Source organism: Equus asinus, chromosome X (genome assembly GCF_041296235.1).
Source record: "Equus asinus isolate D_3611 breed Donkey chromosome X, EquAss-T2T_v2, whole genome shotgun sequence".
In the NCBI taxonomy this organism is placed as follows: Eukaryota; Metazoa; Chordata; class Mammalia; order Perissodactyla; family Equidae; genus Equus; species Equus asinus.
In genome coordinates, this window is record NC_091820.1 from 124,353,741 (window position 1) to 124,370,118 (window position 16,378).

The window sequence follows — 16,378 nt, forward strand, 5'->3', positions numbered from 1 at the left end:
AAAAAGAGGTACCACAAAGGAATTTGGTGGGAGCAATAAAACTGTTCTGTGTCTTGGTTGTGGTAGTGGTCACACACCTCTACATTTATCAAAACTCATGGAACTGTACACCAAAAAGAGTGAATTTCATTGTATGTAAATTTAAAAATAAATTTCAAAAAATTGTCATAAGATCAGTGCGTGTCAGTATCACCTACTAATTCTTATTCGTATATGCTTATGTATGTTAGTATATTTTGTGTATTTGTTCATGTGCTTCTGAGTTCTCAGAATGTGCCTTATTTCTCTGGATTTATGAAGCGCACATTGGTAATGAGGTATTAAAGAAATACTCTTTCATTCCCTTGTAGGCCTTCGTGGTGCGATGGCATTTGCCTTGGCCATTCGAGACACTGCCACTTACGCGCGGCAAATGATGTTCAGCACCACACTGCTGATTGTGTTTTTTACTGTGTGGGTATTTGGTGGTGGCACCACTGCCATGCTGTCATGCTTGCATATAAGGTAAGTAGTGACTGGTGACCTCACTTTAATGTTACAATTCAAGTTATTTTTCTTTTAATCGGGAGAAAATTTTAAGCTTTGACAAATCTGCAATGTTTCATTTTTTCCTTTTAAAAAGTATAACATACAGAAAAAATGGAAAATATGCAAAAGAAAAATAAAAACCATTGTTAACACTTTGAGGGATGTCTTTTCAGCCCTCTTGCTACGCATTGTATATATTTTTAACAAAAAAGGACAATACTACAGGTACTCTTGTAAACTAATTTTTAAGTGTAATATAGTATGGACATTTTTGTTGGTAAATATCATTTTTTAATGGCTGCATATATCATAATTTATTTAACCAAATCCCTACCCTTGGACTTTCGTGTTGTTTCTAGGATTTTGCTGTTACCATTAACAATTGAAGATTTTGCTATTACTATTACAGTTAGCATTGTGAACATTCATAAGTGCATACGCTGCTGTGCACTTGTTTGATTATTTCCTTAGGATGCATTCCTGGAAGTATAATTGCTTGGTCAAAGGATATGCATATATTTAAGGCTTTTGATCCCTATCACCAGATCAGATCAAAAATTTTTCGTCTATCTGCAGCATACGAGACAGTCCAGTTTATCCCACCCCTAATCAATAGTAGATTTTATCATTCTTTCTCATCTTTATGATCAGCCTTGTTTCTGACCCGACAATCCAAGGCCGAGGTTGTGAGGTCGTGGTCTTAAATGCACACTAGTTGATGTATTCAATTGGAAAGCTTCCTTGTATCTCAAGAGTTCTACATTTGTTTCCATGGATACAGCAGCCTATGTTGCTAAAGCCTTTGTAGATTTTACCTCTGTTTGGCTGAAACTTCATAGAACTTAAGAACTACTGAGCTTCCAGAATATGTAGGGTTTATTAGAGAAAACAGTATTTCACATCTTATAGAATCTGTTCTCCATTTTTCTCATTCTATTATGCCTTTCTTTTAACATTCTAAGACCAGCCAGCCCTAAATCACTCTTTGAATGTTGTTATTTCTTTCTCTCTTTGCTATTCAAATCCCTTTCTTAAATTTCCATGCTGTTACTGTATATAATTGAAAATACACAAAAATAATGTTCTCATAACCCTGGTTATGACTTCAGGGAGGACCTGGCATTTGTTAAGTACCTACTATGTGCTGGGTGTTGTGTTAAGTGGGTTTTACATATTTATCTAATCACAGTAGCTCTATTTTACAAGTGAGGAAATAGGGGCTTCAAAACCTTCTAAGTTGTTCAAGGTCACACGAACAGTTCAGTGGTGGACGGAGGAGCCTCTGATCTCACTGAATTCCTCCTAGACTGTGCTGCATCAAGAAATGGGGGGGCGGGATTTTGGAAGGATTGAACTCCTTCCTTTTCTTAAGACTTGTAAATGAAGACTCCTCCTTGTTCTACTAAGAACAAAATTAAATGTAAGATAATTTAGGAAAAATAGTCCTCTTAAGTGGAGTCTCAGTTTTTGTTTTGTTTTTTGTTTTTGTTTTTTTTTTCCTTTTTCTCCCCAAAGCCCCCCAGTACATAGTTGTATATATTTTAGATGTGGGTCCTTCTAGTTGTGGCATGTGGGACGCTGCCTCAGCATGGTTTGATGAGCAGTGCCATGTCCGCGCCCAGGATTCAAACCAACGAAACACTGGGCCGCCTGCAGCGGAGCGCGCGAACTTAACCACTCGGCCACGGGGCCAGCCCCGAGTCTCAGTTTTTAAAAAGGATCAATTCTCTTCCCTGCTGCCCTCCACACAAACCAAACCAAATACCCACACCTACCCCCCCGCAAAAAAACCCCCACCTCTTCGCATAAACTTGATCCACCTTATCAGCTTTGCAAGCCCTTTGGCCCCCTCTTGCCTGCCCTGTAGCATGGTTTGGCATTTAATTGTATATATTACTTTACAGTCTTAGGTTAATTCCTGTTGTTTTTGTTGTTATTTGAGGGTTTGGGGGCCTCTTTGCAAATGGAGACTGGAATTTAAGTTTCTCTTCCCTCCCCCCAAATTTGTCTAGTACAGTTTTGAGGATGCTGATAAGTCCTTGAAGTTTAAGATTCATGCAGACTTAGACTTGACCTTACATTCTTGCTTCTTCATTTACTAATTCTGTGATCTTGGGCAAGGTCCTTAATTTTTTTTAAGCCTCACTTTCCTCATTTGTAGTGTGCATTTGATCGTACCTCCCTCCTAGGGTTGTTGTAAAGATTCAGTGAGCTAATGTCTGTAAAGCTCTTAGCACAGTGTTTCAAATGTGCCTTTTATTCTTTCCTTTGATAAATACTGATGGAGCACCCACCAGGTGCCAGGCACTGTTTTAAGCTCTAACTTAGTGGTTCTCAACTGGGGGTGATTTTGCCCCCTGCCAAGGGACATTTGGCAATGTCTGGAGACATTTTTGATTGTCACAGTCAACGAGAGGAGGCTGCTACTGGCATTGAGTTGATAGAGGCCAAGGATACTGCTAAACATCCTACAGTGCACAGAGCAGCCCCCCACCCCCTGCAACAGTGAGTGATCTGGGCCAATATGTTAGTAATGCGAAGGTTCAGAGAGCCTGCTCTAGAGAGGTGCGGTAGTGGTAACGAGATAGAAAAAATCCCTGGAGGAGACAGACAATAAACTAGTAAACAAATGAAGGTGACAATTTTAGATGATAGGAAATGCTCTGATGACAAACAAGGTACCATGGTGGTGACTGAAGATAGAGTGTATTTTATAGACGGAGGTCAGGAAAGGTCTCTCTGAGGTTACATTTGAGCTCAGTCTACCTGAATGACAAGATATCACCAGTTAAACAGTAAGCAGGAAAAAGAGCAGTCCAGGCAGAGGGGAAGGCCAGTGCAAAGGCCCTGAGGCAGGAACAAACTTAGCCTGTTTAGTAGACAGAATAATGCCCATGTAGCTGGAAAATAGTGGTGGAAGGATAGGTAGGAAATGAGGTGGGCAAGATCCTATGGGACAGCAATTGACAAACGCGTCCTGTAAAGGGCCAGATAGTAAATATGTTATGCTTCAAAGGCCATGTGGTCTCTGTCTCAACTACTCCACTGTAGTGTGAAAGCTCCCATAGGCAATACGTAAATCAGTTGGTGTGGCTGTGTTCCAACAAGGCTTTATTCACAAAAACAGGAGATGCCCTGGGTGTGGCTTGTGGGCTGTAGTTTGTGGACCCCTGCTATCGGGTCTTGTAGGACATGGTGAGGAGTTTGGGTCTTAAAATCCAGTTGGAAATCTTGTAGGCTTTTAAATCCAGGGAGTGACGCCATCTATTTTACAGTGTAAATGGATCACTCCAGCTGTTGTGCGGACAACGGATCCTCAGTGAGTTAGAGCCAGCCAGCTATTCCTATGTCCTTTCGCATAGTTTGTGACAGTCACATTTGGCTCCCTCTCATTTACCACACAGACTTTGCACTTCTCCATCTCCAAGCCTTTGCTCGTAACGTTCCTGCCTGAAATTCTCTTTCCCTCCCAGGAAGTGACACAGCTCAAATGCCACTCCTTTGCCCTCTGCTTTTGATCAGAACCACTCTTCTGTTTGCCTAACGTCGGGTGTCTCTACTCAACCCTTATTTCAGTTAGCCCTGTCATAATAATGTTGTGCTAAGAGCTGCCATTTAGCGAGTGTTTATGATGGATCAGATAGTCTCTTAAAATCTTCAGATGCATTTTCTCATTTAATCCTTCCAAGCAACTGTGTGGTAGCTGTTTTCCCACTGATACAATTACAGTTCATAGGGCTGCGTAACTTGACTAAGTTCACACAGCTAGAAAGGCGCTGAGGTCAGATTGGCACCCAGCTCTCTCTGATTGCAGTCCTTGGGGGTTATGCTGTAGTTGTGTCTGTCTTCCCCACTGGGCTCTGAGCTCCTAGAGTACAGGGCCGTATCTAACTCATGTCTATAGCCTGTGCCTAGCACAGTGCCTGGCAGATAATAAGTGCTCTATAAAGGTTTTAGCACATGGAGTTGGCTTCCCATAATGTTCCGTGTGAGTATTACAAATGTGCTATCCCCGAGACCACTAGATGTCACTTTAGATGCACAAAAGCGATTAGAGTTTAATATGGCTAAGAAGATAGCAAACAGCTTCTGGTCATTTTAACAAAGAAGAAATGAGGCTTTCTTTGAATTATGAATCTGGTCAAGGCCATCTGTTTTCAAGTACTTGACCGTGATTCACTTGCCTTCCAGATGAGGTCTTGCATCATTTTTCGTCCCTTCGGTGTTATTCGTATTCTGGGATGCTACTGCTGCAGCTTCTCACACTGCTCTGTTTTCTGTGCTGTCTGTAGTAGTGACCTTGATCGATAGACATTTGAGCACCTATTGTGTGTCAGGTACTGTGCTAGACTCTGGGGATACAGAGATGACTTGAGACGTGGCCTTTACCCTCAAGGAGCTCACAGTCTATTTGGGGAGACTGACAGGTAAATAACTATACTGTGCTAAGTATTAGAATAGAGGACTCTAGAAAGTGCTGTAAAAGCACAGAGGAAAAAAGGATTCTGCCTGAAGGAGTCATAGACTGGTTCATTTGGAACTCAAACAAGGAGTAGGGAAAAATGAGGGACAGTGCATTTCAGATAGAGGGGACAACATGACAAAGGCTCGGAGGCTCGGGAGAGGACAGGGATTTGGGGAGAGGAGTGGTCCAGTGCGGCTAATGTAGGGCATGTGGAAGAGAGTGAGGGGATGGGTAGGTTGGAGTGGTGGGGGCTGCTAGTTTGTAGAGAGTCTTGAAAGTCGCACAAAAGACTTTAGACTTGACCCTCTGTGTCATAAGCCGCTCTCCAAGTCTTTGGTCAAGGGAATAACCCAGTCAGTTCTGTGCTTTTGACAGTTAACTCTAGGGGAGAGCCTGGCAGCTGGGAAACCTTATAGCCAGTTGCTACAGACCGCAGTGAGTCAGAACGAGGCCTGAGCTTGAGCAGTTGGAATGGAAAAGAGAGAAAATCTGAGACAGTTTAGAGAAAGAATTAACAGAGTTGGTGAGTACTCGTGTTGAGGAGATAGGAGTCAAAGAGGATTTCTTCGTAATGAAGCTGTTCCCTGTGGTACGGAAAGCAGGAAGTTTAAGCAGATAAAAAAGAATTCTGAAGAATCAAGGCTAATGGCTATCTACTAGCCTGTGAGAAAAATATGTAATTGGACCCTCTCTTCAGTCATCATAACAGAATGTTGCCATGAGAGCCGAGAGGTCCGAACACAAGCAGCTCCCTCCTGGAACTGCATGGGGCCAGGCTTGTTTTTGGAATTACCCAGTAATTCTTATTCAGCAACGGGCGCAATGCTCCTTTCTCGGACTCTGCTTACAGTGTACTTGGAGTCGGAGAAGAAATGCTGTTTTTCTGAAACTGGTCAATGGCATTGCAGGAAGAGAATCAGGAGACTCTGCTTGCCTCAGGAGCCAAGCTGTTGCTAAGGAAAGTGACAGGAGCCAAAAATCTACATCAACAACCACAGAGAAGCGACAAAATGTTAACAATTCCTAGCTTCTGTGTTCAGCAAAGTAGCTGCCTGACAATGTACATGTGACTAGACCATGTTTTTGGCTTCAAGATCTCATTTGCCTTTTGTGTTTCTCCTTTAGGGTTGGTGTTGATTCAGACCAAGAACATTTGGTAAATATGCATTCGTGTTGTCTCTGGCATTTCTGTCGAATGTGCAGTTGTTTGGAAAGAAAACAATCTACTATAGACTTCGTGCCACTATTATTTAGATCCTGTCCTATTTGCATCGCTTTTAACTGACGTCATTCCTGGCTTTTCTCACTGCTTGATAGAGACAAAACCAAATTTTAGACAGTGTGTGGTTATCAAGGGTAACAGCTCTCATATCTGTCCACCAGCCTGGGCTTTGGCCACAGAGGCGAGCAGTCCCTTAAGCACTCCTGGGTTTTCAAGTGACTGCTCTGGCACAGGGAGCCTTTTTCCACTTGGGTTTGCGCATGAAGCCTTGTCTCTGATGTAAGTCCCACTCCAGCTGCTCTTCCTGTGTAACTTTCAAATTGGATGAGCAGCAGCTGCCCTTGAGAACTGCCTAGAAGCTTTGGAATCTTCAGCCAGTCCTCCCCGCTTGTTCAGGAGAGTGCACTTTCTTACCCCGTGCCTCAGCCTTGCCTCATTTCCTTGCTGTTTCCTTGTGTCACCTTCCCGATTGTTCCTCAGAACCCGAGTCTGGTAGACTGAGTGCAGAGTAACCCAGTGCCTTCTCTAGACTGAGCACTCTTTTCTGGTATTTTCCATCCGCTTTTTAACGGTTTTGAGCACCATGAATATGTGACTGTCCTAGACATTAGATGGGAAATCACAGAAATTAGGTTTTTGAAGATGCAAACTATCTATTTCAAAACACAATTCTTTGTCTTGTCTGAAACAAACCCTGGTCAATTTGTCTTCAGGGTGACAAATTCAAAAAAAATCAGATTCATTCCCTAAATGCTGATTTTGTTTGCTGTTGAGTGATGAGCATACATGTGATACAGTAAGTGCTTGCTGCTTTTATGGTCAGAACCTTAACATATAATTCCGTGGGCTTGAAATACATGTAAAAATCAGGCTGGATAAATTCCCATGATGCTGAGCTGCTGGGGTAGTTTCCAAGTGGTCCTAGCGCCTCAGCGCCTCCACCCCCATGTCCAAACAAGAAGAAAGTTCTCGCCCAGCTCAGCAGACAAATGCTCGATCGCCGTCTGCATAAATCTCAACCTGCTGTGTTACCTCTGTCACCACAGAGGAGAAAGAGAAGTGCAGTGACAGGGAGAGAGCCAGGTGGGTGACTGCCAGCTGTGACAGAGAGAAAAAAATACCGTTTTTCCCTTGCCCTCGAAACCCTATGGATGTCTTGGTTTGTTATATTACTGACTCAATATTTTGAGCGTTCGCTGGGAAGCAGACAGGAACATTATAATAAGTATGGAGTGTGTGGGGGTTGGGTGTATAGGTGTTTATGTGGTGAGGAGATCAGGAGATTTATAGATTAATTGCTCTTCAAAAAAGTAGAGAGACAAACCTATGCCTACTGATGTGAAGGGCAATAGCGGTGTTTTTTGGTTCTCGGAAGCCCATACAGCATTCTCAAACATTTTTATATTGTGTCTGTTTTGATACACATTGAGAGGGAGATTCATTTATTATGAGGCTCAGGAAGGAACCAAAACCCGGAATCTAAACTCTGTGCTCCTTAAAAATCATGGAGCCACAGAACATTCTTGCTAGAAAGGGCCTTTGAGGTTCTCTAGCCCTCACATGGTATACATGAAGAAGTTCCAGCCCAGAGAGGAAAAAGGGACGTGCCCAATCAGTTCATGTCAGAGCTGAGAAAAACCAGATCGCCTAAGTGCCCCACTACTGACCGCACCATATTACAAAGAAGGACCCAGTTTATGTTTTTGGAAGCTATTTTTGAAGAGGCCCACTTGCTATGTTAGTTTTCCCTCCTAGCCAGTCAGATGTACTATGGAATTTCCCTACTTGCTTTCATTTTGCTAGTGTTCTAAGAACATAGTAGCAACTTTGAAAATACCAGTTGCTTAGTTTGAGACCCACGGCAAATCCCAAATATAGGGATATCCATGTGATATTTTCTACTTAAGGTGCAATTCACATTGTGAGTGTAAGTCTTTCAGATTTAGGGGCTGAATTATTCCATATTGATTTTTTAAATAACAGTAGACTCATAAATCAGCAAGCACCCTGAGTAATAGAGGTGTTCAGAAAAACATTTCAATTTCTTATTCCAAACCTGTACTATACAAGCTATTAAGTTTCTAATGTTACCCGTATTGGAGAGTATCTCATATGTAGTAGGCTCTATTTCCGATTCTACAAAGAAATGACTCTTAAGTAAATGTGTTTTGATCTTTGTGTATATATTGATTTCTTTATTATCTGTTTGCAGGGTATTCCTGAAAATGAGCGAAGAACTACCAAAGCAGAGAGTGCCTGGCTCTTCCGGATATGGTACAACTTTGATCATAAGTATCCTTAGTTGAGAAAAAAAAATGGTAGTATGAACATGGACACTTAGAATTTAATGGAGCAACTGTTTTGACCACTCCCTTCCTGAAGTGGCTTATAAAACCTATGTTTGGTCTTCCCTTTCCCCTTCAGAGTAGTGGAGAAGGTTATTAAAGGAAACCCACACAAAGGAATTCCTCTGAAAACCCATGGAATCAGTAGGGAGCAGTGATTGCAGAAGCTGACTGTTTGGAGGGACTCAGGAGCCCTTACGATAGACTGTCTTTGATATGTAGGTTTATTTATTGAGCAAACTTTAATATTTATTGTCCTTTAGCTAATTTAGTGGATCTTGCAGAAGATATTTGTTGGTTCTTGTCAGTGTACTTGCTAGGGTAAAAGAGGAAAGGCTGCCTTAGGAAGAAGCATGGGAATGAGATAAAAACACAGTCCCGGTAGATACTGCCCTAGTCAGTGATAGGCCTCTTTTCTCTGACCTTCCCAAAGACTGGGAGGTTCTCATCTGCGTTCAAATGCTGGTGTTTCCTTCTTTGCCAAGTTCCCTTCTTGTCCTATTATAACAGTCTTCATCATAGCTATACTTTGGGTCATGTTATAGCCTATAACCTGTTTGAGTCATGTCTTTTAAACAACATTTTGTCACTCACTATTCATTAAAATGAATTTCTTATTTGAAAATAGAACTAGAAAAAGGGACTGTGGAATTCTTTGGGGCTGACACTTATCAGTAAAAGAATCAAAACCTGGTTCATAGTCCGCTGAAGCACATTTGGGACAACTGTAAAAATCTTTCCTTGCTTTCAACCTTCTGATCAAAGCCTTGTATATTTAAGAAAAATGCACTTGACACTTATCATTAGAAGCTACTATTTACTGTATTTTGTTTGTTAGATTTTTTACGTTCATTTTTTGTAAGTACTCAGATTAAATTACTGTATGGAAACAAGAATGCAAGCATATCTATGATATTAAGACTCCCATTAGAGAGATCCTGGCTCTTTAAAATTGTTTAATGATTATGTCATTACTTTTGGCTCTAGTATCAGCATTTTGGGTATAAGCCACTCCCATATCTCTTGGGGCTTTTTCATCCCTCTGATTTAACAAACATTGTTTGGTGTTTCTTGCATAAATTATGTTGTATATTTTCTGCCCAATATACAAAACAATTAAATGATGCTAATGTAGAGAAAGAGTAGAATGATAGCTTATTTTTCTGTACATTCTTATACAAGCAAACACCAAGACTTGTTTGACTCAGTCCTACCCTGATAAGTACTACTAGACTAAGACTTGGTCATTTTAGTACCTAGTACCCTAGTAGATGAATCATTCCTCATTCTAGATTTCAGTTCCTTTGTGTAGCCAGACTGCTTGTTTCTTATAATTGAGATATAAGCTAAATAGAGTAATGTGCATAGATCTTAAAGGTACAGCTTGATGAATTTTGACCTGTGTATACACCTGTGTGCCTGCCACCCATATACAGACATAGAACATTTCCAGCACCCTAGAAGGTACCCTGCGTTCTCTTGCAGTCAGTAATAGCTTCCCCTCCCCCTCCCAAAAGGGCAACCACTGTTCTGATTTCTAGCAATATGGATTAGTTTTACCCGTTTTTGATCTTCATATAAATGGAATGATATATTATTTTATGTCTTGCTTCTTTCATTCAACATTGTGTAGTTTATCCATATTGTTCCCTGTACCAGTAATTATTTTTCATTGCTGTGTAGAGTTCCATAGTATGGAACCATTCTACTGTTGATAAACATTTGGGTTGTTTCCAGCTTTTGACTATTGGAAGTGAAGCTAAACATTTGTGTATACATCTTTTGGTGGACATCGCACTCATTTCTCTTGGGTGTATACCTAAGAGTGGAATTTAGGGCAAATATATGTTTAGCTTGAGTAGATATTGCCAAACAGTTTTCCAGAGTGGTTGTAACTGATTTACACCCCCACCAGCAAGTTGAGGGAGTTCCAGTTGTTGCACGTCTCCACCAAAACTTGGTATTTGTCTGCCTTTTAAATTTTAGCCATTTCACGGGGCTGGCCCTGTTGCCGAGTGGTTAAGTTTGTGCACTTTGCTACAGTGGCCCAGGGTTTCGCCGGTTCAAATCCTGGGCGCGGACATGTCACCACTCATAAGGCCATGCTGAGGTGGCATCCCACATGCCACAACGGGAAGGACCCACAACTAAAAATACGCAACTATGTACCGGGGGGCTTTGGGGAGAAAAATGAAAAATAAAATCTTTAAATTTTAGCCATTTCAGTGGGTATGTAGTGATATCTCATGTAGTTTGTCATCTCTCTGATGACCAGTGAGGTTGAGCATCCTTTCATATGTTTATTGGCCATTTGGATATCCTCTTTTATGAAATGTGTCTGTTCAGTTCTTTTGGCCATCATTTAATTGACTTGTCTTTTTCTTTTCTTTTTTATTGCAGTAACTTTGGTTTATAGCATTATATGAATTTCAGGTGTTCATTTTATTTCGATTCCTGTGTGATTACCTCATGCTCACCGCCCAAAGACTAATTACCATCCATCATCACCCACATGTGCCTAATCATCCCTTTCACCCTGCTCCCCCGACCTTCCCCTCCAGTAACCACCAATCCAATCTCTGTCTCTGTGTGATTGTTTGTTGTTTTTATCTTCTATTTATGAGTGAGATCATACAGTATTTGACTTTCTCCCTCTGACTTATTTCACTTAGCATAATACCTTCAAGGTCCATGCATGTTGAAACAAATGGCTGGATTTCATCCTTTTTTTTTTTTTTTTAAAGATTTTATTTTTTTCCTTTTTCTCCCCAAAGCCCCCTGGTACATAGTTGTATATTCTTAGTTGTGGGTCCTTCTAGTTGTGGCATGTGGGACGCTGCCTCAGCGTGGCTTGATGAGCAGTGCCATGTCCGCACCCAGGACTCGAACCGACGAAACACTGGGCCGCCTGCAGCGGAGCGCGCGAACCCAACCACTCGGCCACGGGGCCAGCCCCCGGTTTTCATCCTTTCTTAAGGCTGAGTAGTATTCCATTGTGTATATATACCACATCTTCTTTATCCATTTGTCCCTTTATGGGTACTTGGGTTGCTTCCAGGTCTTGGCTATTGTGAACAATGCTGCGATCAACATAGGGGTGTATGTATCTTTACACATTCGTCTTTTCATGTTCTTTGGATAAATACCCAGCAGTAGAATAGCTGGATCATATGGTAGTTCTATTCTTAATTTTTTGAGGAATCTCCGTACTGCTTTCCATAGTAGCTGCACCAGTTTGCACTCCCACCAGCAGTGTATGAGAGTTCCCTTCTCTCTACATCCTCTCCAACACTTCTTGTTTCCTGTCTTGTTAATTATAACCATTCTGACGGGAGTGAGGTGATATTTCATTGTAGTTTTGATTTGCATTTCCCTGATAGTTAACAATGTTGAAGATCCTTTCATGTGCCTGTTGGCCATCTGTATATCTTCTTTGGAGAAATGTCTGTTCAGATCTTTTGCCCATTTTTTAAATTGGGTTGTTAGTTTTTTTGTTGTTGAAATGTATGAGTTCTTTATATATTTTGGATATTAACCCCTTATCAGATATATGGTTTGCAAATATTTTCTCCTAGTTGTTAGGTTGTCTTTTTGTTTTGTTGATGGTTTCCTTTGCTGTGCAGAAGATTTTTAGTTTGATGTAGTCCCATTTGTTTATTTTTTCTATTGTTTCCCTTGCCCAGACATCGTACTTGAAAATATGCTGTTCAGACCGATGTCAAAGAGCGTACTGCCTGTGTTTTCTTCTAGAAGTTTCATGGTTTCAGGTCTTACATTCAAGTCTTTAATCCATTATGAGTTAATTTTTGTGTATGGTGTAAGATAATGGTCTACTTTCTTTCTTTTGCATGTGGCTGCCCAGTTTTCTGAACACCGTTTATTGAATAGACTTTCCTTTCTCCTTGTGTGCTCTTGGCTCCCTTGTTGAAAATTAGCTGTCCATAGATATGTGGGTTTATTTCTGGGCTCTCGATTCTGATCCATTGATCTGTGTGTCTGTTTTTATGCCAGTACCATGCTGTTTGGTGACTATAGCTTTGTAGCATATTTTGAAATCAGGGAGTGGGATGCCTCAGCTTTGTTCTTTTTTCAGGGTTCCTTTGGCTATTTGGGGTCTTTTGTTGTTCCATATATATTTTAGGGTTCTTTGTTCGATTTCTGTGAAAAATGTTGTTGAAACTTTGATAGGGATTGCATTGAATCTGTAGATTGCTTTAGAAAGTATGGACATTTAAACTATGGTAATTCTTCCAAATGAAGAGCATGGACTATCTTTACCTTTCTTTGTGTCTTCTTCAATTTCTTTCAACAATGTTTTATAATTTTCATTGTACAGATCTTTCACCTCTTTGGTTAAGTTTATTCCTAGGTATTTTATTCTTTTTGTTGCAATTGTAAATGGGATTCTATTCTTAATTTCTGTTTCTACTACTTCGTTGTTAGTGTAGAAACACAACTGATTTTTTTTTTTAAAGATTGGCACCTGAGCTAACAACTGTTGCCAATCTTCTTTTTTTTTTCTGCTTTATCTTCCCAAACCCCCCTGTAGATAGTTGTATATCTTAGTTGCAGGTCCTTCTAGTTGTGGCATGTGGGACACCGCCTCAACGTAGCCTGACGAGCGGTGCCATGTCCGCGCCCAGGATCTGAACCCTGGGCTGCCGCAGCAGAGCGCACAAACTTAACCACTCAGCCACGGAGCCGGCCCCAAAACACAACTGATTTTTGTATGTTAATTTTGTCTCCTGCAACTTTACTGTATTCATTTATTATCTCTAAAAGTTTTTTTGGTGGATTCTTTAGGGTTTTCATATATATAAAGTCATGTCATCTGCAAATAGTGACAATTTCACTTCTTCCTTTCAGTGTGGATCCCTTTTATTTCTATTTCTTGCCTGATTGCTCTGGCTAGGACTTCCAATACAGTGTTAAATAAGAGTGGGCAAAGTGTGCATCCTTGTGTGGTTCCTGTTCTTAGAGGGATAGCTTTCTGTTTTTCTCCATTGAGAATGATATTAGCTATGGGTTTGTCATATGGCCTTTATTATGTTAAAATACTTTCCTCCTATACCCGTTGTATTCAGAGTTTTTATCAGAAATGGATGCTGTATCTTGTCAAATGCTTTCTCTGCATCTATTGAGATGGTCATGTGATTTTTATTCTTCATTTTGTTAATGTGGTGTATCATGTTGATTGATTTGTGGATATTGAACCATCCCTGCGTCCCTGGAATGAATCCCACTTGATCATGGTGTATGATCTTTTTAATGCATTGCTGTATTTGATTTGCTAGTATTCTGTTGAAGTTTTTGCATCAATGTTCATCAGTGATGTTGGCCTGTAATGTTCTTTTTTTGTGTTGTCTCTGTCTGGTTTTGGTATCAGGGTGGTGTTGGCTTTGTAGAAGGAGTTAGGAAGCTTCCCCTCCTCTTCAATTTTTTGGAAGAGTTTGAAAAGGGTAGATATTAAATCTTCTTTGCATGTTTGGTAGAATTCACCTGGGAAGCCATCTGGTCCTGGACTTTTATTTTTTGGGAGGTTTTTGATTGTTCTTTCAATCTCCTTACTGCTGATTGGTCTATTCCAATTGTGTATTTCTTCTTGATTTAATTTTGGACAGTTGTATGATTCTAAGAATTTATCCATTTCTTCTAGATTATGCAATTTGTTGACATATAGCTTTTCATAGTATTCTCATAATCTTTTGTATTTCTGAGGTGTCTGTTGTAATTTCTCCACTTTCATTTCTGATTTTATTTATTTGAGACTTCTTTTTTTTTGAGATTTTATTTTTCCTTTTTCTCCCCAAAGCCCCCCAGTACATAGTTGTATATTCTTCGTTGTGGGTCCTTCTAGTTGTGGCATGTGGGACGCTTCCTCAGCGTGGTTTGATGAGTAATGCCATGTCCGTGCCCAGAACTCGAACCAACGAAACACTGGGCCGCCTGCAACAGAGCGTGCGAACTTAACCACTCGGCCACGGGGCCAGCCCCAAGAATTCTCCCTTTTTTTCTTGGTGAGTCTAGCAAAAGGTTTGTCAATTTTGTTTATCTTTGCAAAGAACCAGCTCTTGGTTTCATTGATTTTTTCCTATTGTTTTTTTAGTCTCTATTTCATTTATTTCTGCTCCGATTTTTATTATTTCCTTCCTTCTACTGATTTTGGGCTTTGTTCTTTTTCCAGTTCCTTTAGGTGCACTGTTAGGTTGTTCGTTTGAGATTTTTCTTGTTTGTTGAGGTAGGCCTGTATTGTTATAAACTTCCCTCTTAGAACCAGCCACTTTTGCCATATCCCATAAGTTTTGGCATGTTGTATTTTTATTTTCCTTTATCTCCAGGTATGGTTTGATTTCTCCTTTGATTTCTTCATTGACCCAATCGTCGTTCAGTAGCATTTTGTTTAATCTCCACATATTTGTGGCTTTTCTGATTTTCTTCCTGTAGTTGATTTCTAGTTTCCTACATTTGTGGTCAGAAAAGTTGTTTAGTATTATTTCAGTCTTCTTAAATTTATTGAGACTTGTTTTGTGGCCTAATATGTGATCCATCCTGGAGAATATTCCAAGTGGCATTTGAAAAGAATGTGTATTCTGTGGTTTTTGGATGGAATGTTCTGTATATATCTACTAAGTCCATCTGGTATGTTGTGTTGTTTAAGGTCAATGTTTCCTTATTGATCTTCTGTTTGGATGATCTATGCATTGGTGTAAGTGGAGTGTTAAAGTCCCCTACTGTTATTGTGTTACTATCTGTTTCTCCTTTTATGTCTGTTAGTAATTGCTTTATATATTTAGGTGCTCCTATGTTGGGTGCATAGCTATTCACAAATGTTTTCCTCTTTTTGGATTGTTCCCTTTATCAGTATGTAGTGCCCTTATTTGTCTCTCGCTACAGTTTTTATTTTAACATCTATTTTGTCTGATATAAGGATTGCTACCCCAGCTTTCTTTTCATTGCCATTTGCATGGAGTATCTTTTTCCATCCCTTCACTTTCAGTTTGTGTCTTTAGGTCTGAAGTGTGTCTCTTGTACGCAGCATATATATGGGTCTTGTTTTTTTTGCAGTCAGCCACCTTATACCTTTTGATTGGAGCATTTAGTCCATTGACATTTAAAGTAGCTATTCATAAGTGTGTACATAATTATTGCCATTTTGTTACTTTTTTTCTGGGTGTTTTATTAATTCTTCTCTGTTCCTTTCTTCTTCTCCTGCTCTCTTCCCTTGTGCTTTGATGGTTTTCTTTAGTATTATTTTGGGTTCCTTTCTCTTAATTTTTTGTGTATTATAGGTTTCTGGTTTGTGATTATGATGAGGTTCATTTATAATAACCTACGTATGTAGCAATCTATATTCAGTTGATGGTCTCTTTAATTTGACCTTGTCTAAAAGCTCTACACTTTTACCCTTCTCCTCCCACATTTTATGTTTTTGATATCATTTCCAGCCTCTTTTTGTGTGTGTATCCATTACCCTCTTATCATGGAAATAGGTAATTTTAGTACTTTTGTCTTTTGACCTTTATATTATCTTCATGGGTGGTTGATCTGCTAACTTTACTGTATATTTGCCTTTATCAGTGATTTTATTGCCTTATTTGGGATGATTTTCTTATTGTAATTTGTGGTCTTCTCTTTCCCACTTAAGTCCCTTTAGCATTTCTGTAAAACTGGTTTCTTGGTGATAAACTCCTTTAATTTTTGCTTGTCTTGGAAACTCTTTATCTCTCCTTCCATTCTGAATGATAATCTTGCCAGTAGAGTATTCTTGGCGGCTGTAGGTTTTTTCCTTTCAGCACTTTAAATGTATCATGCCACTCC

General features: G+C 40.0%; 1 protein-coding gene across 3 annotated transcripts in view; it reads left to right on the forward strand.

Annotated features, from left to right (window-relative positions):
* SLC9A6 (solute carrier family 9 member A6) overlaps nt 1–16,378 on the forward strand; it is a 60,475-nt gene that overhangs the window by 32,418 nt on the left and 11,679 nt on the right. For 2 of the 3 annotated variants that reach the window (XM_070502344.1, XM_070502343.1), the window contains 3 exons: nt 351–504; nt 6,119–6,149; nt 8,428–8,507. In XM_070502344.1, the coding sequence (XP_070358445.1) occupies nt 351–504; nt 6,119–6,149; nt 8,428–8,507 (265 nt within the window). Of the gene's footprint in view, nt 1–350; nt 505–4,865; nt 4,956–6,118; nt 6,150–8,427; nt 8,508–16,378 lie in introns of all 3 variants that reach the window. The other variant, XM_070502345.1, reaches the window with a different exon arrangement.